The 25,025-nt window shown below is 40.5% G+C and overlaps 1 protein-coding gene across 1 annotated transcript in view; it reads right to left on the bottom strand.

The window, feature by feature from the left end:
• LOC146000269 (1,5-anhydro-D-fructose reductase-like) overlaps window positions 1-24,535 on the bottom strand; it is a 28,691-nt gene extending 4,156 nt beyond the window's left edge. Inside the window, exons 1-5 of the mRNA XM_083137733.1 lie at window positions 24,395-24,535; window positions 23,166-23,330; window positions 21,888-22,091; window positions 20,738-20,985; window positions 17,460-17,628 (exon numbers count right to left, since the gene is read on the bottom strand). Of these exons, the coding sequence (XP_082993859.1) occupies window positions 17,460-17,628; window positions 20,738-20,985; window positions 21,888-22,091; window positions 23,166-23,330; window positions 24,395-24,463 (855 nt within the window). The 5' untranslated portion in view covers window positions 24,464-24,535. The remainder of the gene's footprint in view (window positions 1-17,459; window positions 17,629-20,737; window positions 20,986-21,887; window positions 22,092-23,165; window positions 23,331-24,394) is intronic.
• Between the last annotated feature and the right edge of the window lie 490 nt (window positions 24,536-25,025).

Genomic DNA, 25,025 nt, shown 5'->3' with positions numbered 1-25,025 from the left:
ACGGAGAAAAATTGAATGATGTCATCTTGTATTGCGGACCCGATGCGGCAAAACATTTTGTTGAGAAGATAGCGGAATGCGCGAGAGAACTTGCACCCAGCCTGAAAGGCTCTTACGTTTCTCCACCTGCTCTCACAACAGAACAACAACAGAGACATGACGCGGCGACAAGATGCGAGGAGTGTAACCAGGCTTTCACCGCCGAAAATTACAAGGTCGTCCACCATAACCACCAGAATGGATTATTTCTAAGCACCATCTGTAATTCGTGCAATCTCAAGATTAAGGAGTCGCATTTTGTTGCCGTGTTTCTGCACTACACGGAGAAGTACGACACACATCTCTTCGTCAAAGAACTCCACAACATAACTTCTCGAATCAGCATCATCCCGAGAACGAGCGAGAAATATATTGTGGTGAGAGTGTGGATCCCTCTCCAAGAAGGAGGAAGCGTGGAAGTGCGAATCCTGGACTCTTACAATTTCCTGTCCTCCAGCCTCGCAAGCCTTGCATCTCAACTTGGCGACGAAGATCTTGTGGCCACCAAGCAAAAATGTTTTTCGGGGAGAGATGAGAATTTGAATCTGTTGCGTCGCAAGGGTGTCTACCCCTACGAGTACGTCAACAATTTCGACAAATTTGACGAGACGGAACTTCCACCCCGGGAGGTATTTTATTCTTCTCTCACGGAGGACGTCTGTTCCGAAGAGGACTACGAACACGCTCGTAGTGTGTGGACGGTATTCAATTGCCAAACTTTTCGCGATTATCACGATCTTTATCTGAAATTGGACGTGACACTTCTGATGGATATTTTCGAATCGTTTCGTAAGAGATGCATCGCGATATACAAGTTGGATCCTGTGTATTTCTTCACCACGCCGGGATTGACTTGGGAATCGATGATGAAATACACCAACGTGGAACTGGGCCTCATCGCAGAGAAGGAACAGTATGCTTTCATGGAGAGTGCGATACGGGGTGGCATCGTCCAATGCCCCCGACGCCATGCTCAGGCAAACAATCCTCATACGCCTGGTTACGATGCATCGAAGCCCAACACCTATATTGTCTACTGGGATGTCAACAACCTGTACGGCCACTCCATGTCCCAGTGTCTTCCCATCAGCGACTACGGGTGGATGACCGAAGAGGAACTCTCCTGCGAAGATTTTCTCAACTGGAGCGAAGATAATGAATGGGGCTGTTTCTTGGAAGTGGATCTCGATTATCCCGAAACGCTTCACGAGAAACATCACGGATTGGCCCTGGCCCCCACCAAGGAGAAGCCACCTGGAGGATCGGAGCCAAAACTCATACTAAGCATGGAGAACAAGCGGAATTACGTTTTGCACTACCGACTCCTCCAATTTTACATAAGTCACGGCTTGCAGTTGAAGAAAGTTCATAGAGGATTGAAGTTCCGACAGAGCAAGTGGCTCGAACCGTACATAGCCGAGAACACGCGCCGCAGAGCACAATCGACATCGCCTGCAGACAAGGATCTGTACAAACTGTTCAATAACGCCATCTACGGCAAGACGATGGAGAACGTGCGTAATTACATCGACGCAACGTTGGTCACGGACGAAAAGAAATTTGAGAAGATCGTCGCGTCACCCTACTTCAAAAACTTCACTATTTTCGACGAGAATCTAGTATTTGTTGAGAGGAACAAGAAGCAAGTGATGCTCAACAAGCCGATTGCCATAGGTGCCACCGTCCTTGAACTATCAAAATTGCACATGTACCAATCGTACTACGATCAGTTTCAACCTTTTTATGGAGATAACATCCAAATATGTTACATTGACACGGATAGCTTCATTTTTCTAATCCAAACACCAAGCCTCGAACATGATCTGACTAAGATGAAGCATCTGTTTGATTTTAGCAACTTACCATCAGGCCATCACTTACATTCGACAGAAAACAAAATGACGATTGGAAAATACAAAGATGAAGCGGCTGGTAATTACAGCAGGGAATTTGCGGGGCTTCGTGCCAAAATGTACTGTGTAAAGATTACAGAAGAAAAAGAGATCAAGAAGGCGAAGGGGGTGGGAAAAATAAGTACCAGCAAATTTAGCATGCAGGACTACAAGGAATGCCTTTTTCATGGTAAAAGGCAACTTAGCACCGATCATCGCATTGCAAGTAAATTGCATGATTTGTACACGACGCGCGTAACCAAGGTCGCATTGGATGGCAGAGACAACAAGTTACGCGTTCTCGATTGTCAAATCCACACGCGAGAGTGGGGGCACTACAATAAAAGCGATAAATGTGACGTGTGTTAACCGTAACCCCATAGTCATGAAGTCCGCTGTGTTTTTGAAGAAGAATAGCAGACGGAGGAAAAGAATAAAAGAGGGAGCCCTCGGGCGATGAAAAATAAGAGTTGAATTTAATGAGCCTCGATTTGGAGCGGGCTTAACAACATAATAACAGGTTGCAACTTTTCATCGCCCGAGGGCTCTCCCTTTCATTCTTTTCCTCCATATGTTTTGAAGAATAGCAAAAAGCACGATGTGTTAAATAACTAACAAGAACAATGAATCTCTTTGGTTTTCGCAAACAAAGCAACATGGACACTGCATCACCAAATTTCAATAACCTCTTACCTTCCGTGTTATCTAAACTCAACGGTTTGTTAATCATTCACCTCAACAGCATTTGGACGGAAATAAATAACGATGTGGGCAAGATGTTTTATGTTTTTAATAACAATTTACATTTCTATGAAATTCCGATCGACGGGAAACTTCAAATCACCGTGAATCCGGAAAACGCAGGCGAAATCAAAATTTCTACCGGCAAGAACATTTTTCGAATGAAGCACGACAAGCTACTTTCTAACATGTCGTACGATGTGTCTGCAGGAGATTATCTTTACGTGGAACTCCTAGGAGATTACGACAAACTTATTCCTCTCTTCGTAGAATTACGAATCGTCTATCCTATTATAAATAACCGTTAACCAAAATGCCTAACGACATTTTCGGCAACACTAAGCGTGTAGACCATGCAGAAGAGATTCTCATGCTGGACGTTCGAGTTAAGAAGTTGAGGACCGATTTGATCGCTTTGCAGGAGACCTTAAACAAAAGTTTAGAGTCTGAGATCGCTACGCTCCAAACGCAATGTCTCGATCCCATTCTGAAAATCGATTCCGAACTGAAAACACTGATAAAAAATTATGTTGACGTACCTTCTTACGACAACATTCAAAATATACAGTTGAGCATGGATTCGCTTCAAAATGATTTGGCCAAATTACAGCAATTTCAATCGAAAAATGAAGATTTGGAAAAATTGAAACTCGAAATCGAAGAGCGAACTTCCGCAATAGAAAAGAATTTCTCTGAACTTCAAACCGTCGTGAATGATATTGATATAGAACGCTTGCAGGTCGTTGTTTCTAAATTACAAGAAGAATTCACTGGCACGTTGGAAGAAATCAAATCCAAGTTGCAGACTTTGGAAGATACAATGACGAACCTACCATCGTCGGACGAACTGCAGGTCATCGGTAAAAGCGTCGCGAACATAAAAATTCAACTGGAGGCTTATCAAGATTTCGAACACATTCAAACCACCATCGCTACGCTTCAGGCGTCCTTGGAATTGATCAACGAAGAAATTAAAAATATTCACGCTGAAGCAAGTGTGTTGACGAGCATTCAAGACACGTTGAGCACGGTTCAGCAGAAGATCGAATATTTAGAAAATTTGAACGTCGAAACGAATCTCGCTCATTTTCATCACGTACTGGACAACATACAGGGTGACTTGGAATCGTTACGAACGAGCGTGCCTTCAAGTGAAGATTTGGAAAAATTGAAAACGGCGGTGACGGCACTATCCGATTCGAGTGACATCAAAAGTTCATTGAGCGATCTCGAGAGTAAAGTGGCCAATCTCCCCACCTCCAAAGAATTACACGCCTTGAAAAGGAACATATCACGTATGCTGAAACGACTGGAAACAGAAACAGCGAACGTGGAACAGATTCGAGACGAACTTGCTTCGCTGGTGTCGACGCTGCCCACTTCGCAGAGCGTCGCCGACCTTCACACGCAGTTTACAGAGATGCGAATCATCGTGAGCGATCTTACCGAGAAGAGCTCGAAATTGAATCAAATCGAGAACCTTCAGAACATTGTCGTCAACATCAGAGATCAAGTTGGAGTGCTGGAATCAACGCAGGAATCGACGCTGGCCTCTTTCGGTGCCAAGTTGCAAGAACTCAACGAAAGCTACAAGCAGTTGAACGTGGAAGTGAAAATCAAACCGTCATTTTCTACCGTAACGGATACCATAGTCGAGCATTTGGTGCCCGTACAAAACACACTGGGTCAGCTTCACAGCAACCTCGTTAGCATCGATACTAAATTCGCTAAACTGCATTCTCTGCAAGCCATCGAAATCAACAGCGTTCCCAATCAACAGAGAATCTCCACCTTCGTCGAAGGTAACAAACTGTACATGCTACATCCTTATCATCCGTACTACAAGTTTCTCCTCGATGGCACGATTCAGATAAACGAATTTTCGTACTGGTCTCACGGCAGAAAAGCTAGCGTTCCCACCATGACTTTGATATCGAATCGTGGTGTCCAGAAAGCAGGAAACATTCCTCTGGCGCGTTGGAACGAAACGCGCAACATATATGAAATACACGAAGACGAAGATCTTACTGTTTTCGACGTGAGTGCCGGCGATAAGCTGATCATTCAAAACACGAGCGAAGTGCCACCCTCTTTGAATCCCATCACGCTTGTGCTTCTTTTGAAACGTAATCTCTAAAAATAATAAAAAATGTCTAGGCAAGCCATCGTCCAAGAATTGCATAAACCTGCACGCCGCAACTACGAACGTTTGGCTGTGGTAACCAAGGGAATCGACGACCTCTGGGAAAGCGACCTCGTCGAAATGAGTAGCGGCAAGTTAAAAAACGTGCATAAATTGAACAAGGGCAACAAGTACCTCCTCACCGTCATAGACACATTTTCGAAATTCGCATGGGCTCTACCTTTGAAGGCGAAAACAGGAACGTGCGTCACGGAAGCATTCAAGACAATTTTTCGCGAAAGCGGCGGCAGACGACCTCGGTTTCTGCACACGGACAAAGGGAAGGAATTTTACAATGCCGTATTCCAAAAGTTTATTCGGAAACACAACGTTCATCATTACTCGACCTTCAGTGACGTCAAGGCCAGCATTGTGGAAAGATTCAATCGCACTCTGAAATCGCGCATGTGGTCACGCTTCACGCTTCAGGGAAGCTACAAGTGGGTCACTATTCTCCCGGAACTTGTTAACGACTATAATCACACACGGCACGCAACGATAGGCATGAAGCCAGCTGACGTTACCAGGTCTGAGGAGCAACGTTTAATTTCTAGCGTTTACTGTCCAAAGTACATGCCCACGACAAAAAAAGCTAAATACAAAATTGGAGAACAGGTGAGGGTCAGTAAATTGAAGCGAACGTTTGACAGGGGTTTCACACGAAACTGGAGCACTGAACTTTTTACCGTGGTTCGAGTTCTACCCGGGAACCGTCACACGTATATAATAAAAGACAGTGGCGGTGAAATTTTATTGGGGCGCTTCTACGAGGAGGAACTCTCTAAAACTAAATACCCCGACACGTACCTTATCGAAAAAGTTTTGCGCAAGAGAGGCAACAAACTTTTGGTGAAATGGCTGGGACTTCCGGAAACAAGTTGGATCGATTCAAACGAAGTGATTCTATGAGTACGTGGAACGTGGTAAAGCGTCTACCTGATTCGGAAAGTGGAAGGAAGAAAAAAAACGGTGAATTGCTCCCCGACAGCATCCGCTGTCTGATCGTAGGACCTTCGGGGTGTGGAAAAACGACACTGCTCGTGGACAATTTTCTCCTCGCACCAAATTGGTTAGATTGGAAGAACAGGCACCTGTACGTGTTCTCGAAAAGTTTAGAGCAATCCAAATACCAGCAACTGATGAAACTGTACGATGGTCTGGACATTGCAACGTTCGCCTCGGAAATAAAACCACTCGACGATTGTCGTGAAAATTCAGTTGTTGTGTTCGACGATGCCATCCTGGAAAATCAAAATGAAATTCGCAACTTTTTCACGCAAGGTCGTCACAAAGGAATGGATTGCTTCTACCTAGCTCAAACGTTTTCCAAAATTCCAAAACAGTTAGTACGCGACAACGCTAATTTCATATGTTTGTTTCGTCAAGATCACACCAACCTCAAGCATGCGTACGATGACTACGTAGGCGGAGACATGAACTACAATCAATTTTCGGAAGGCTGCTGCTCTACTTGCTGGAACGGTGACGATTTCGGATTCGCTACGATCGACATGACGAGGAAACCCAACGACGGAAAATACAGAAACAAAATCAACGACTTTCTAAACGTTGCAACGTTGTGAGAAACGACATATATAAATAACGTCATGACGAAACGAAAAATCGAAGACGAAAATCTTAAGCTTCGCGATTACCTCGCAAAACGCTTCAAAGGTTGGAAATCCGAAAATCGCGGATTCTACGAAGAGAAGAAACGTCAGGATCAACCTGTGATCGATGCCATCAGCGATCTAGGTAAAGAAATTAAAAGTGTCACGGAACAAAATAAAAATTTGATTAACGAACTCGTACCGCTCGCAGCTAAAAGTTACGCTGTACCCACGCCTATTTCAAGCATTCCTTCGACGCCGTTCGAACTGAAGGATGCACCGGCACGACGTCGAGCTATTGGTAGCACGTCCTCGTCTTCGGATAAAATTGAGTTGGGGCCTTTGGCACGAGACTACCTGAGTACGGGGAAATTCGACAAGGATGAAGTGTTCGGATTGTATCCCAGTATGGAAACCAGCGAAGGCGGCGGTGTGGTGTGGAAGATTGGGAAATCGAAGGTGACCTTCGAAGGCAACGACATTAAAGTCAATTTAGGCGACAAGGATAGTTGGAACAGGTATCCGGGTACGGTGGGACTGTGGGAACTCGTTGCCAAAAAGCAGCCGAAAGATTACACCGACGAAGATTACCAGAGTTACAAGGAAATTCTAATCATGACGGATGCCTTGTACCAAAACAACGACGCCTCGCAGAATAGGGTGAAATCGAGCAGCGGCGAGAAGTACAGGAATCTCATCAAACCGATTTGGAACCAGGTCAAAACAGGCAGCGGGGTCAAACGCTACAACACGTTACCCAAAGAATTCGTTTGGGTGGACGACGTGAGGAAACTCGTGGACCGATTGTTGGTGATAGCCGGCGAAGAGAATGCAGGCAACCGTAATTTCTACAACGAGAAGGTTGGCATCGTGGACATGATCAGCACGAAACTTTCCAACTTCATCGTGAACGACGACAAGGGCATAGGTTACCTGATCAAAATCATCAACACGCTGCCTCCGAAATTCTGGAACGTTGCCGAAGGAAAGGGACTCGTGAACGACATCATCAACAAGTTACCTTTCGAGATGCATTTACCTGGCTACCAGTACTGCGGACCGGGTACCAAACTCGAGAAAAGATTGGAGAGAGGAGACAAGGGTGTGAATCCGTTGGACGCCGCATGCAAAGATCACGACATCGCCTACAACACCACGCAGACGGATCTGGATGCACGTCACGAAGCAGACAGAAAGTTAGAGCACGCAGCTTTCGAAAGATTCGTGAGTAGAGACGCATCGTTGGGTGAACGGGTCGCCGCACTAGGCACCACCATCGCCATGAACACGAAACAAAAATTGGGGTGGGGTATATAAATAACATACAGTAAAAAAAAACAACATGGATTGCATAACTAATTTGCCACCCGAGCTACTATCTAAAATATTCAAAAAGGTAGTTAACGGAGATGTTAATAAACTTGTAAACATAGCAAGAACAATGCCGGAATTTCGCATCCCTTGTGAAATGGTTCTCAAGGACCTTCTTCGGGAGATCAGCGGCCTGAGGTGCGGTGATCTCAACATTCTGCTTTTGGCTGCAGGGCAAAAATTGGACGATAGGTCGGACGAACTGTACGAGGCGATGCAGGGAAGAAGACAGTATACTGATGATTGGTACAAGTCTATGCAGGAGAGGAAAGATATCACTACGCACATCCTCGCGTTTTCCGAAGCACGAACTTTCTTCCTCTGTTAAAAAATAATAATATATATACGTGTCAAAAAAAAACTTGATATATAAATAACACACATCGTGAAAAATATAATCTTCGGTATATATAAATAACACACATCGTGAAAAACAATTAAATTTCTCTCTAACACTTTGAAATTTTTCTTTGATATGACGACCGAAAAAATAAGTGAGCTCCAAGCATTAAAACAAATGCTAAATTTGTCATTTGAGTATGTAAAAATTCGGGAATTGGAAGTCGACAAATCTTACACGATAACTTCCGGTTCAATCGTTTCTACCCAGTATGGTCCCAAGGTACGCCTGTTGCTCAACGCACAATACAGTTTATTTTTACCAGATCGATACGCTAACATGTTATCGGACGAGAAGCTATCTATTTTAATCGAGAACAAAACAAAAATCGTGTACAAGGGGACAAAGGAACTTCTTGGCAAGAAAACAAAGCACGTAATAGAATTTGTGTAGCGACTGCGAGGCCTTGAAAATATATAAATAACATACCGTAAAAAACTACACAAGAAAAAATCTCAGAATATATATAAATAACATACTGCGAAAATATCGCATAGAGCATCAACATGAAGCCCAAGGGTGTCGTGTACCAGATACCATACTCCAATCTTAAAAATCTAGGTGCCCTCGATGGGTTACTCACCAAGAAACAACGCGAGAAGAAACGTTCTTGCTTGTCGAAAGGACATGGAATGAAATTGCTGCTCAGCACACCTCAATTGAAAAGATTGCAGCGTTCGCGGAAACAGCAAAAGATCGGAGGTTTCATATTCAGCATCCCGGCCATCCTAGCAGCATTGGGGGCCGTTGGAAGTTTGGCTGGCGGAAGTGCCGCCATCGCGAAAACCGTCATCGACTCGAAGAAGAACAAAGCCGAGTTGGAAGAACAGAAACGTCACAACCTGGCCATGGAGAAGAAGGGGAAGGGCGTGATGAAGAAGTTTAAAAAAAAGAAACAGAAGCACTCACCAACCGAGACATTGAATCTCTGATCGAACCGTTACGAATCAAACACTTCAGAGGAGTTTTCATGTCCGACTCGTTACCTTCAACCGTCAAAAGAAGAGAATGCGGAGTAGTCAACTTGGACGGTCAAGAAAATCCAGGCACGCATTGGATATGTTACCACAAAAACGACAATGATAAAGCATTCGTTTTCGATTCTTTCGGAGGTGTTCCACCTACAAATTTAATTCATTATCTGAAAACGAACAAAACCTCCATATACTACAACGACGAACGCATTCAAAATTTTGGAGACGTGAACTGCGGCCATCTCTGCCTCTCCGTGCTCGCGTTTCTCTCTAAAATAAATAACCCTACGATCGAGGATTTCCAGAAAGCATTGTGGAACCTCAAACAGCATCACTAGGATGGGCGTGTTCCATCTCACGAGTGAATCTTCAATCTTGAAACTCACGCTGCACGACGACATTGTCTATCCTAAATCCGTGGCTCTGCGTGCATTCTACAGCATGTACCTCATACCTAATGTTACGCAGCACAACAACAAAATTAGCGTCGGAAGCGAACACATCGTCGTCACGCCAGGACAATACAATCTTTCCACTTTGCAAGCTCAATTACCCAAAGGCACGTACCTTTCTCAAAATTCGGTCACGCACAGAGTGGAAATCCTATCCGCGACGGAGACCGTGGACCTGGGCACCATAGGAGAACTTTTAGGTTTCGAGAACGACACAAAACTCGAAGCTGGCATCAAGCACGTGGCAACAAACATTCCTAAATTTTTGGCCATAGAGACTCTGAACGTACACTGCAACGTGGCGGAAGGTATGATCACGAAATCTTCGGACGGATTGTTAGGAAGTCACAAGCAGACAGGAATCATAGCCACTTTCAAACCAAGTTCCGAGTTCATGGAACCGATCATCTACACGCCCTCTTCGCCGATCTATTTTCCAGTATGTCGCAACCGCATAGACGACATAGAGTTGGTGGTGACGAACGAGAAAGGAGACGTGGTGGATTTCGCAGGTGCAACAACTACTGCCATCGTGGAGATCAACGTATAATAAATAACCATACATATAAAATGGAGCAAATCGAAAGTTACGAATTGCAATCTTTCCCTCCCAACCGTCGCACGTTTGCCAATCTCAACGAGGCAAACAGGGAGGTCGAATACGACGTTGACGTAGGCGATGGGTTCGTTCATCCTCACAGAGCAGACCTCTACCTTCAATTCGACGTGGTGAAGAAAGAAAGCGGAGACACGTTTCCCGCAGCAGCAAACTTGATACTCGTAGACAACTTCGTGCCTCACCTGTTCTCGCAGGTGGAGGTGAGGAAACACAACACCGTCATTGACAGAATAGATTATCCAGGCATCACGTCGACGGCAGTGGGAACGTTGAAATTATCCAAAACGGACGCAGCATACTATCAGGCGGGAGGATTCGAAGCGGGGACCAAAATATCGACAACAAGTCACACGGTGCTCTTTCCCATGCGTCTGCTGCCTGGTTTCTTCTCCGATTACAAGGAGATCATGTGGAAGGGAGGACTGAGAGTCACGTTTCGAAGAGCGGCCAACGATAACAACGCAATAATGCGATACACCAACTTGAATGCCGACGGCACACCAATAGCCAACACTTTACCCGAAGCAGCCAAGTGCATCATCCGGAGCATGGAATTGAGAATGCCGGTGGTGGAATACGAGACAAACTATGCCCTCAAGTACAAAGCGGAGATCTTGAAAAGTCCGCAGGTACCGATTCACTTTCACGGTTACCAGTGCGTGCAGAAGATGGCGACGGGAAGTCACATGGAATTCGACGTGACGACGCAGTTCAACAACATACAGTTCGACATGCCAGATTTCGTCGTAGTGCTCTTTCAGACCGGGAGGGACAAGAATCAGGAAAAAGATTCCAGCAAATTCGACGACTGCAAGATCAAGAACGTTTATCTCAAAAATGGACGCAACGAAGTGTTCCCGCGCGAGAATTACAACCTCGACATGACCAAAAACGATTATCTCAAACTTTACGAAGCGTTTTCGGCTTACAAACGCGTGACCGAGGGAAGTGTGGACATGTACTACACGCCCAGCGAGTTCAAAACACGGAGACCCATGACCGTCATCAACACATCTAAGAGAAAGAAGGTTGTGGTCAACGATCGAACCAACATCAAGGTCGTCTGCGAGTTCCACGATGCCTTGCCCGAGGATACCCTATGCAGTGTCATCCTGATTGCAGAGAAGTCCTTCGCCTACGACGTGAAGAATGAGAGGGTCACAGAGCAGTTTTAACAAGTTTTTATCATCTATTTTCTTGCACAATAAGAAATTTTTAGTGCTAGCACAATCAGTTACAATGGCACAATACGAATTTCACTAGTTCAGATCAGTTACAAATGTCAATTTCATTAGTTATAAGTTACAATATCTTTTTTGCACTATAGCACGAGAGACAATCAGAAAATTTGCACAAAAAAAATTTGTTGTTGTTTTTACACGTGAAAATTAACAATAAAATTTTTTTTTATCGTTTCAGATGCTGTCGAAACATCAAAAACACATACACACACACTAGAAAAAAAAAAGCATGCAACTTTATTTGTAACACGCACATATTCTCCATTTTCATCAAGAAAATATTATAATAAACATAATTATTTTTATCTATATCTCACAATAAAACTCTATATCCAAAAATATCACAACATCAAATAACACTAGAGTCGTTAGTACACGTTGCATGCATTACGGAGGTCCTCTGTAGGGTTTCATGGAAGTTTGGGGGAAAAAAAAACACGTGAAACCCTACAGAGGTGCGGTTATCTAGAGCCGTAGCCGTTAGAACCTTTTTGGGTTGGGCACCACGCACCCTGGCGGGTTAGGGGCCAGGCATCCTAAAAACAGCAATTATTATTTTGTTTGTTTGTTTGTGTTACAATACGGAAATAATAAGAGGCATACGCGTGCGTGTATGTGTGCGTGTGTGTGTGTGTGTGTGTGTGTGTGTGTGTGTGTGTGTGTGTGTGTGTGTGTGTGTGTGTGTGTGTGTGTGTGTGTGTGTGTGTGTGTGTATGCCACATCCTTCCCCCGAGAGAAGAGGTTTACGAAGATCACGATATATATAAACATTTGGCCCCGTTGATTCCAGCACTCCAACTTCATCTCTAATGTTGACGACAATATTCTAAAGGTAAAAAGAGAATGAGAGAATGAGAGATTGAGAGATTGAGAGATTGAGAGATTGAGAGAATAAGAGGATAAGAGAAGAGGTTTACGTAGGTCACAATATATAAACATTTGGTCCCAAACTTGGAAAATTACGATAAAGTGCACTCATCTTTCAAAAAATAAGAGAATGAGAGAATGAGAGAATGAGAGGAGAGGTTTACGTAGGTCACGATATATAAACATTTGGTCCCAGACTTGGAAAATTACGATAAGGTGCACTCATCTTTCAAAAAATAAGAAAATAAGAGAATAAAAAAATGAGAGAATAAAAAAAAGATGAGAGGATGAGAGGAGAATAAAAAGAGAATGAGAGAACAATGAGAAAGATGAGAAAGATGAGAAGGATGAGAGAATGAGAGCTCATCTTTCACTCATCACTGCCTTTTTGCGCCCGTGAAACATCGTCAGCGCACTAAATGAGGCGCGGAACGGGGAGAGAAAGTGAGTTTTTCAACTTTTTGTGGTCGTTTGGTCAAAAAATCAAAGTTGGCCTCAGAAGTACATATTTACTCTACTAATGATGATTTTTATCCCCAAACACAAATAATAGTCACATTTCTAATACAAATATTACCATTTGATTACACAATGTAACAAAAAAATATTTTTTTCTGTTCCTGGGTAATAATTGATATTTTCTAATTCCTTGTGTTCCAAAAGTATAGAAAATGGCTATTATTCCTCATAAACTTTGTTTTTGTAACAAGGACAATAATGTTTTGAGATTTACCCTTTTCCAGTACACGTTTTTTCTCATTACGAATAAAGAAGATAAATAACGTGTCATACTGCGCGCTGTAGCAATATACTGGTCTCCCCTATAACTGAAACGGACAGGTCTTGGCATTCTGCCAGCAAGAACAGTGCAAATCCTGCAGTTTGAAGAGGTTCATTGTCGTTCTGGCTGCCTAATTCGATACACGTTTACAATGACATCAAGAGGCTGCAAGTATATGGCAGACGAATTTTGTTATGTCTGTGGGCATTTTATCAAGAAAAGAGGAAATAAGTACTCTGTGAAAGCATCTGCTAAAATGTGTGAAGCATACAGAGCATATTTCGGTATGTCTGTAGGGGAACAAGACAAAACCTGGGTACCTCATTTCACCTGCAAGAACTGCAAAAAACTCTGGAAGGTAAGATGCAAAATTAAAATGTAAAATTTTAATAATTTCAATTATATATTAAATATTTAGGGTTTTCTTGAAGAGGCCTAGAATTTTTTGTTTATTTCAAATGTATTTTGAAAAATTACTTTTCCTAACACCTTACATGTTTAACATTTAATATTTAATAAACTGCTATATACTTTATTTTTACCCACATTAATGTTGAATTGCACATCCTGTTTTGTAAGTTGCTTCTGCACCTAACCAATAGTAGCGCACCTAAGTCACAAGGTTTGGGTGCAGTTGTGCACCTGATTGAAAAAGTTAATAAAAGTATATAATTTTGTTCATTTTAAATATATATCTACATATCTCATATGCGAAATATGTTTTGAAAATACACATTAGTTTATTTTTGTCTTTTGTCTTTTGCAGTATGGTACAGAGGAGAAAAGAGAGCTATGAAGTTCGCTATCCCAAGAATTTGGCGGGAACCCACTGACCACTCAAGTAATTGCTACTTTTGCATGGTGGATCCTTCCAAACGTCGGGTTGGAAAGAATGCGCAAGCTATTATATATCCGGATATGTCTTCGTCCATCGCCCCTGTGCCACATTGCCCTTAGTTTCCCGTGCCCACTCCTCCAGAGAAAAAGCTGCCCTCTTCAGACGAGAGTAGTAAGTCAGAGAGTGAGGAAGACATTGATCTTGATACTTACAATTTTCGAGCCGAAAAGAGAAACCCGTACTACCCCAATCAAAAAGATCTTAACGCTTAATAAGAAATCTTGGTCTCACCACGTCCAATGCAGAACTCTTGACGTCCAGGGTTAAGCAGTGGAATTTATTAGATGAAAGTGTGCAAATAACAGATCAGAGGAAGCGTCGTCAAAGTTTTTTCAGCTTTTTCATAAGTCAAGATGGACTCTGCTTCTGCCACAATGTCACCGGTCTGTTTGAAGCAATTGGAATTGACTTCAGTCCAAGTGAGTGGCGCCTCTTTATTGACAATTCGTCCAGAAGTCTTAAAGCCATGCTTCTTCATAATGGAAATACATACCCGTCTCTTCCACTGCCTCACTTAGTCCACCTCAAAGAGGATTACAACAGCATAAAGCGATTGATAGATACCTTGAAATATGATGAGTATGGATGGGAAGACATCGGAGACTTCAAAATCATAGGATTTCTAATGGGTCTCCAAGGCGGTTTTACCAAGTTTCCTTGTTATCTTTGCCTATGGGACAGCAGAGACACCAAAGCGCACTACAACACGAGGTACTGACCACAGAGGACCGAGTTCTCTGTGGAAAAAAACAACATCAAGTGGTAGCCACTGGTAGACCCCCACAAGGTGCTAATGCCTCCACTCTTTATTAAATTGGGCCTGATCAAACAATTTGTCAAAGCTTTAGATAAGGCGTCAGCAGCCTTCAAGACTTCTATCCTAAGCTGTCTGATGCAAAGATCAAAGCCGGTGTCTTCGTCGGCCCACAGATAAAGAAGCTTTTGGCATGCGAAGAATTTCCCATGAAGCTCAGTGAGAATGAAAAAGTGGCATGGAACAGCTTTGTCTTAGTGGTTAAGGGCTTTCTGGGCAATCATAAGTTCGAGAGTTATGTGGAAGTGGTTGAGATTCTGGTGAAGAACTACGACAAAATGGGCTGCAGGATGTCCCTGAAAATCCATGTCCTCGATGCTCACCTTCATACATTTAAGGATAACATGGGAGCGTACTTGGAGGAGCAAGGCGAGCGTTTCCATCAAGATATATTGGACTTCGAACGTCGCTACCAAGGTCGGTGTAACGAGAACATGATGGGAGACTATATTTGGGGGCTGATTCGTGAAAGTAATGTACAGTATAATCGTAAATCTCGGAAAACTACTCATTTTTAAATCTTTTGCAATAATTTTGTTCACAACTAGAGTGCAAATATATGTCACTTTTGATGTATATGTGTTTGTCTTTTTCTTTATGTAAATGAAAAACACGAATTCGTATATTTTCTCATTGAAACAGGTAAAATTCAAAAATAACACTGTCCTGGTCACAAAAACAAAGTTTGAGGGGAATAATAGGCATTTTCTATTGTTTCCAGTCAGAAGCCTTTAGAAAATGAAACTTACTACACAGGAACAAAAATCGTGTTACAGGGTGTTATCAAATCTATAGTTGTTAAAATTTGCTATTTTCACGGTATTCTTTACGGCATCTGTGGAAGATGCAGTAAAATTCTCGACAAATACCAATAATAATAATAAAAGTTAAATTTGTGTTTGAGTTTTGGTAGAGTTTTGAGTTTGTGTTTAAGTTCACTTTATGCACAGAAAGGTTAATCGGGACTGGACCTACAGTTTAAAGTGGAATCCGAACCACTATATGCCTCCACCGGGTATCAAACCCAGGACCCCTTGATTACAAGGCGACGACGCTACCTTCCACTGCGCCATCAGGGAGGCCCTTTAAATTTGTGTTATTTTGCCATTTATTATGAACGAAAAATGTATTTCTACAGTGCCTTACGAAGCAACTAACATCCGTAGACCTTAATGCCATTGCAAAGTATGTGGTTCTTACATATGGGGCATATCATACGACATTTGTGGGGTTGGTTTCAGTTCATCCCTTGCCAGTGGCATGGCATGAGGATTTCGGGTGAGAACGTGAAATTCAACGAAAGGCTTTTACTTCAATAATTCACTATGGAAGGAGTCGTCTTAAGTATTGTCTATTTGAAAATACAATCTGCAGCTTCCGATAAATATATGATCCATGCCTGTTTTACCTAGATAATGACGTGTTTCATTATGCAACAAATGTTGTTTGGAAGGTTGGTGTTGTATAGCTCTTTAAATTAGGTTGGTCATGTCTGAAACACCTACCTTGCACCATTCGGAGTGTTTTGTCTCAAACATAACACATGTATAGCATAACATTTTGTTTCTTTCAGTACATCCAGTTAAGCAAGGAAACCTTCCGGCACGATGCAAGTCATTGTGAAACCTACCAGAATCACAATCTCTTCGTATCGTAAAGTGTGTACGATAGTTCGATCATCCACAATAATGAGTCTTCTTTTACTGACGCCTAGTGTTAGGAAGGGAAGATTTATGAGATTTTTTTTGTGAACTTATAGCTGAAGTGTTTGAACCGACCCAATGTTTTCAAAAGTTGGTGGCTCTGGGCATTGCCTGGATGATTTTCTTATGAAACAAAAACAAAAGTCGTCCCAGTTGTAACTTCTGGAAATGATCTCCAAATTTTTGGAATCGCAGAGAGGGGGGATTGAACTGTTCTGTTGACCCCCACCCTAGACATTGGAATCATTAATTTCATGTGTTACAAATAAAATAGCCAAAGTAAAAACAGTGTTACATGGTAAAAAAAATTAAGTGTAAAAGGCAAGATCCTGATCAGAGCTCCATGCTTTCGAATTCTATAATTAATCCAAAGAATAAATGGTTCCACAGTTTTGCAAATTACAAAAAAATAGATGTTTATGTGAGAGATTACACAACATAAAATTATACGACAAAACTCTCCCTCTAACTTAAAAAGCTTTTCTTGAACAAGATGTGCTAATGTTAAAAACAAAATATAATAATTATGCATTTCAGTGCACTAACTGTATGGCTAATCACTCATCTGGTGGATCGAGTATAACAGCCTCCTGAAGGATGTGGAAATGTAGAGGTGTGATTTTTTTCAATATATGCTAGTTATATATTTATTGTACAAGTGACTGTATCCTACGTCTTGCTTATAGTGATCTAGTAACCCTATCCTGAGCACGTACTCATTTCCTTTAAAAAATAATGAACCATTTTTCAGTATCGTGCCTTAACAACCAAATCAATAAAACAAAAACAATTTTCTAGCTTGTGGATTTGTCTTGTAGGGGAGGGGAAACAGCTCCTACCCCTAAAATTCTGCAGTGCCTTCGCTTCAGACTTACCTCAAAGTTTTCCTTTATGCGTAAAGAATTTCCACTCCTTGGAATAGCCACGATGTTCCTGTCCACATCGAATCTCAACAGCACTTGCGAAGGAGTTTTCCCATGAGCCTTTGCGATTGCCTGAACTGTCGAATTCTCCAATAAGTTTGGCAGGTCCCATGGCACGTCTCTGCAAAAAGTATTATTATTATTTATTACTTATTACTTGAAGTAGGGTTACACTTAAGCTTTACACTGATTATCTTACTATAAAAACAGTTTTTGCTCTACATGAATTAATTTATTAATCTGTACAATTATGCTAATTGTTTATAAATGTACAGAATATAGAAAATTACAAGTGTATGGTAATTCAAAAACATAAGAGAGAAATGTAAGAATACACAGTTTGTAACTGTATATGTGAAGGAGGCAATGAGGTAAATGAGACACTGTGTCAGTATTCATAGACTAATGTCCTAATCTGTCGTTTAAATTTAGCCAAATTTTATGTCCTTTACCCACGTTATAAACAGTTGATTCCACCCTTTACTTCCCAGAGATGACAGGGATTTTGATCCGTATTTTGCCTTATCTAAATATTAAATATACACATTCAGCCATGCAATCAAATATAAAACATTACCGTATTCACCTAACTGCAAAAATAAATTGTTGCACTTTTCATAGTAGTTTACAGTAGATTAAGTAGAATCATAGGTGTATGTTCTTATAAGAAGCTGAAAATTAAGCTTCTTAAAACTGAATTTACATATTTAATAAAAAAAAGTAGAAATGTTCCACACAAATGCTGTTTCAACATAAGATGTTACTGTAAAAACATACAGAAATAGATTATGCCAAAAGCATGATGAGTGGTATTTTCACATGTACATTTCCACCAACAACGATTTCCATAATTGAAATATAAAACAAGGAACAATTAGTAAAATTCATTTAGAAACAAGCGTAAATAATGAGTAAAGAGTAAAGGGGACATTTTCTTTTCTCTGCAGTAATTGGAGTAGTGTATTCCCTCTCATAACCACATGTACATACACAATGCAAAAACTGCTCACATAATCTTCTGAACATGAAAGAATGGAAAATTTGTGACATAGATGTTTGATTATACAAATTCAAGATTTCAGATTTCTCTTGCAACTTAATTCCAGGAGAATTAAATTTCGGTACCCGGATACTATTGGCGTTATTATTAGATAGCAGACGCATGGATTAAGAGAAGATAACTAAACTCTCCAAGATAACTAAAACTAAATATAAATAGTTAAATTAACAAAAGTGTAGCTAGCGATCAAATTTTACCATGAGAGGATGTCATTAATCCCTCACTGGCAATACCCTGGTTAAAACGAATGTGAAAAATTTGTTAAAACACACATTTCGGAAAACCGTATGCATCAAAGCACAATAGCCTATATATATTTTCACAACGAACATCTCTATTAATAGAGTTCATATACTGAATATGAAATCTGTCAATTTTTCATTGTTTCTTATCTCTTGCATACTCAGGTCATGTCTATTATGGACGTGCTGCCAAACGGAGATTTTTCAGGAGTGAAGTGCTTTATGTTACTCCTGGATATACTAAAATGCCTTCAAAGTTGTCTATTTTATACGTTTTGTTCCCATTTTTAATTTACACGTGACGATAATAATAAAAGATTTATCATTTCTTATTACAGATATACAGAGTAGGTGTAACAACACACACTAGTAAAGCAACACTTTAATCAAAATTAGGACTACTTGATATGTTGAATAAACTATATGAAATTATATAAAAAATTACTGGTTGTATAAACATTACTATTTCTCGAGACTTCACTTCGTACAGTGCTTATTTCAGATCACCATCTACACACTTAGTTTTGGTAGAGGGTATAGGAAATTACTTAAAAACAGGGGGACTAGATTTTTCCTCGTGCAGTTTGATATAACTCCATTATAGCATTTCAAAACGAGTCAGATCTGTCTAAAGAGCCAAATTGGCAACACTGCCTATTCTTCAATCTTAGAAGTTGATTTCTATAGACTGTAGATGTCTCTGGTGGCTGCAGCACTTTGCCAGCGTACTATTTTGTACCAGAAAGCAGAAACTTGACTGAGAAACGGTTTGTTTTATTATTATTTGTTACCTTGAGCCCTGCAAATAATTGTCGATACAAGGAAATCACTCTTCTATACTCTGTCCCAGCTACCTCTGGAGGAAGTGAACGAGAACAAGTATCCACGCAGGTAGTGATGCGAGATGGCTCCCCCAATGAACACGTGAGAACGAATGGGATTGCGTGGAGGGAGGGAGGGAAGCGACTGCACCAGCCTGTACTGCTTCGCTCAGCCCACTCGATTTCCCCCTTCTCTGTCGCTTTGCGCGGCCTTGCTCCACAGATACCGTGACAGAGTATGTACACAATGCAACAAATGCAGTTTATTTCATTCTACTGTCTTCCTCGCCCAATTCCCCTTCTTCTCCGTGTGGCATATTCAGGGTCGACGGCAGGGAAGCTTAGTTTGAAGTCCACTTCATGCTCGAATAGGTGAATACCAACTGTTTAACCCTATCCCGCTACGGGAAGGATCGTAGCGGGCTATGTTTTAACAAGATCGAACTACTACATATGTGCCTTCAGTGAGCGCGGATCAAACTCGGGACCACTTGATTACAGAGCTTCAGCGGGAGACGAGGAGCCATGTGTATGGATCTCTTTACCAGTAATCACCAACCACCATGGCGCAGTGGTTAGAACAGGACTCTACGAATCCCTGCCTTGGCATTGGCGTTCTTTGTGAGCGTCTCTTCATCAATTTCATCACATCATTTTTCATTACGCATTCTCATCGTGGTGATTTGAGCAAAGTGGCAGAAAAGAGGCGCCAAGTAACAAAAATCGTATCGTATACAAACATTTATGTTATTTGATGTAACGTTACGGGAGAACGCTCCCTTCATCAGACATGTATTTCTTGTTTGATTGTGTTACAGTTATAACGTATTTATGCTGTAACAGCACAATAAACTACAAGAAGAAGAATTCTACAATGCAAGCAATACATAGGCATACATGGAGAATTAATTATTATAATAATACCGGCCACCTAGCATCTATTTTATGTCCTCCCAAAAGGTGTGGGTTTCTTTATAATTTCAGTGTATATCTAAAACCAGCGACAGATGACAATTCCTCGAAGGCGAAAAAGTTCAATTACTAACAATTTAACAAAGGCAAAATTAGCTATTGTCTAGGAAGTGATAGAAGACCATTTCTACTTACATGCCATTGATCTTCCGGACCAGTTCCTTGGCTCCAGGAGAACCTAAAGGAGAGTAGGCTGTGATGATTATGTCGTGTTTCTTGCAAACTTCCCTCAACTCCTTCTGCTGGAGATACACGTGACACTCCACCTGGTTCGTCACGGGTAGAATCTTGGCCACCTTGACGATCCTTTCCACCTGCTCCGGATTGAAGTTGGACACCCCAATCGACTTTGCCCTTCCTGCTATCACTTGGGCTTCCATTGCCTGGAAAGCAGATTTAAAGTTACACTCACCACCGTGCTAATATCAACTCAATAATACTTTTAAAAACAGCGAATCAAACTTGTTGAACTTTCGATAACTTGGGAAGGAAGCTAGAACATAAAAAACCTGAAAGAAACTGCTGATTCATCCCATTGCTACTGTTCTGGCACTTAAGTTTACTTGAAGAAAAGTTGAAGTTGAACCAATATTTAAACGCACATATCCATGCTTCTGTGTTGTTTAGTGCTAGTTTGCATGTGTGAGCATGTTTGAGTTTCCAGTCTACAACGATGTGATGAAAGCTTTGTTTACTCCAGAGACTAATGGTTTAATCAGTATGTATCATGATTATTTTACTTAGAAACATATGTCGAGGGTGGTTGCTATCGCTTTCTAACCATGCATTTTACAGGTAGTGTAACATAATATATTAGTATTATTGTTGTAAAATGAAGTAAAAATGTTCTGGCATAATTAATGTCAAGATACATAGGAAACCAAGTATTTATTTTTAAAATTCATTTCATAACAATATTAATATATTATTATTACTATGAAATACCTGGTTATACGATAAAAGTCAGAAGTATCCCAGAGCATTTGTCATTCTTTCCGAGAAGATGAAACAATGCAGGGAAATTTCAAACGACAGTTCTCTAGATACACACTCTCAGTATGCAGTCAAAATTTGGAAATTTTCTGCAGACTTTTTTCGAGATAATTGTGACCAAAATTACCTCGTAAACGTACCCAGGTTTCAGAAAAAAAATGCTCAAATATTACCCGCGTATAATGTAAACACCATATGCACTGATCAGTTGGTGCGACGTGCAACAATGGGGAATGGAGAACAGTGGATCATTATGATAACTTAAAATAGTCAGTTACTTCTTCATACTTACTTTCCAAACAGATTCCAAATCAGTGGCCATGTCCAGTTTGACTGTTCCATCTTCTTTCATTGGTTGGACGGTGACGTCATCCACGTTTTCAAAGCCGAATGGCCAATGGATGAGGTACAGGTCAACATAGTCTGTTTGCAAACTTTTCAAAGACATCTTGAGGAACCTCTCAACGTCAGAAGCACGAAGTGCAATCTGTGGAAGCTGGAAATATATTAAAATATAGTATATTGAATGCTATCACGGATAGAAGACAAATCGTGCATTCATCCACACACAGAAAAGTAAATGCATCATCTGAAACAAAAAAATGCATAAAGTCTGTAGCTCAGACCATCAAAAACGAATCAATTGATGCATTAAAATGATGCACTTTGATATTACCTTTACGATATTCAAAAATGCGTCAAATTTTAAACCTGATTCTTCGCAGAGGCCATAAACATACTTTAGTGCATCAATCGATGCGTTTATGGTGCATTTAGTTTTCTGTGTGTAGTTTAGTTTTGAAGTTAAGACATTTGAAATTGTGAAAATTTGAATATAAACTGTCATTTTAGAGTCACTTAATTGAAATAGAGATCTGGGAACGGTCTTATTTGAAGCCCCTTCTATGGGCTTCCTTATAGTATGACAACACGACAGTAAAAAAACAACTTGGTCATGTTATGCGTCTAGTGCACCATTAAAATGAGCGAGACACAATTTTCAACAAAACGCTCGATATTGATTATCCACATAACAACCGATTTAATAATGGTCTAAGGCTGAAATCAATTAGCAAGAATACACACAACTTAAGATTTTTTCAAAATTTTGATTTTTGAAAAATACTGTTTTCTTAACAACCAACCCTCTCCTCCATACTAATTTATTTCGCACGAAAACACATCTTTCCAGAAGCGAAACTGACTTTTTGTACAGTCAACGGCAAAGATAATGGTAGGCTAATTGTCCACAGCTATTTTCATTACTTTTTTATTCTATATCCTGTGTTGTTTTAAGGAATGAAACTATGTTGGTTCGAAGCAGGCATTGTTCTCTGCTTTTTGACGCATTTATTTCAATTCATTTGGAGGCACTTGGCACAGTGGTTCGGATCCCACGTTAAACTGTAGGTCCCGATAAGTCTTACTGTGCATAAAGAGGACTTAAAACACCAAATCAATAACAATAACAATTTCAATTCATTGTCATCACATTGTGTAATTTAGACCGAATGAAAATAGTGGTGGACGATTCACCTACTGTTTCTTTCGCCGTTGGTTGTACACATACCTTCGATGTAATGAAGACGTCCTCTCTTTTTCCGCCATCTTTGATCCAATCTTTAACAGCACGTCCAACCACGTCCTCATTCTTGTACATGTACGCTGTGTCAATTAGGCGATATCCCACTTGCAAAGCTGACTTCAGAGCATCATACTGAACTTCAGGACTGAACTGGGAATCAAATAGTCATAATAAAATTATGGTATCCAGCAGGGGGCAAGGGGACATTGGCTCCCTTGGATAATTAGTTTGTATAATGGCAATAGTGTTAATACCGCTTCAATTGTTTTGGCTGCTCATTTGAATGCCAACTTTTGCTCAAACATTTAAATTGTAGTTGTGCTTCTGTCCAGAAATTAAAAATAGACATTTTAAAATTTGTAAATATTAAAAAAAAACACCCTTCTTAGGGATGTTTTCCACCGTAGAAAAAAGTCTGGGCAAGTCCATGGATATTACGAATTAATGTTGTTATGTACGTATTCACAGTCAAAGCATGGACGAGCGAATAAAATAAAGTGCTTCTCTTTCTAGGCCTAAGCTGTACCAATCTCATTTGTAATTATCATTCCCCATAAAACCTGCAAAGTACTATCATTGAAATGGATTTATATGTTTGAAATGTATAATTTTTGTCCGACGCTCAAGTTCCAGAGTGGCTAAGGTCCTCCCTTGCCCCCTTCTAGACGCCTAAATGGTTGTAGGATGTAGATTTATATCACAAATTGTAAATTAGTTTCGAATATGGGCATCAAAATCATAAAAATGAACTTAAAAAGTCACTGAAATAGACAGTAAACATTAATTTGCTATACATTTTCTTAGCTCTAAAACTTATTGAATGTTTTTATATCTTCTTCAGTGTGGTATTGAAAAACCAAAGTAGCGAAGCAAAGCAGAAATTTGCAAAACAAGTCTTTTGTAGGCAATATTACAAAAATATGGGAATTCTAAGTCCTATAAGAATACATTATCGGGCTTGAAACAACATGAAACAAGTTTTAAAAACATTGAAGGCTATGTTTTACTAAAAGAGAAATAAAAGGAAAATAGACAAAAATCCGCAGTCTTCTCATAACTTTTGATTATCAAAAGACACAACTACACGACAAGTATAAATATTCTGGAACATCAAATTTCTATTACTCGTAGAAAATATCTGGTTATGTTTACTGATCACAGTGTAAGAACATGAGTGGAACTTGGTAGAGAAACGATCAAGGCAATATACTTACCCCTCCTGTGCCTAAACCAATGAAAGGCATTTTGGAGCCATTATTCAGCTGGGCGTAGCTCGTTGCCATTTTACCAGATCAAACGATGTAGTATGTTTGGTCACTGATGTCCAACTGTCGACACACAACACACTATCTAAGATATAACGTCTGGTACTTATACGATTACGCAACATCTACATATGTTGATCTTGAGATGACAAGATTTGGCTACATTCCAAGTGATCATTTGTTAGGACTGATACGTGAATGTCTGGTATAATCTAGTCTACTGATTCATATTCTTCCAAGTTCTTGACTCATCTAAGAAGAGTATTAGTAAGGGATAATAGGTAAGAAGTTACAATATTGTAATTCACGTGAGAAGGGTCAAAACGAAGGTCAGTTCGTTGCTACAAGCTTGAGCCTTGCTATCAGAACACAAATAATGTAATTTATTTACACTTGTATTACAAACGGTGGGTGTGTGTAATGCAATGTACTGCTATTGAAATTAAATTACATGATTCAAATGACAAAAGAAACTTGTATCTGTTATTTTTTTATTTTAGATGGTAGGTAGTGAAAATTTTAAAGCAGCCCTCTTCACAGTTCATGTGTGAAAATTTTTATTCAAATGTTATTTACTCGT

Source organism: Lepisma saccharinum, chromosome 16 (assembly GCF_977018435.1).
Source record: "Lepisma saccharinum chromosome 16, izLepSacc3.1, whole genome shotgun sequence".
Taxonomy (NCBI): Eukaryota; Metazoa; Arthropoda; class Insecta; order Zygentoma; family Lepismatidae; genus Lepisma; species Lepisma saccharinum.
Note: the sequence above shows the minus strand (reverse complement) of the source record. Positions and strands in the feature narration are given on the sequence as shown.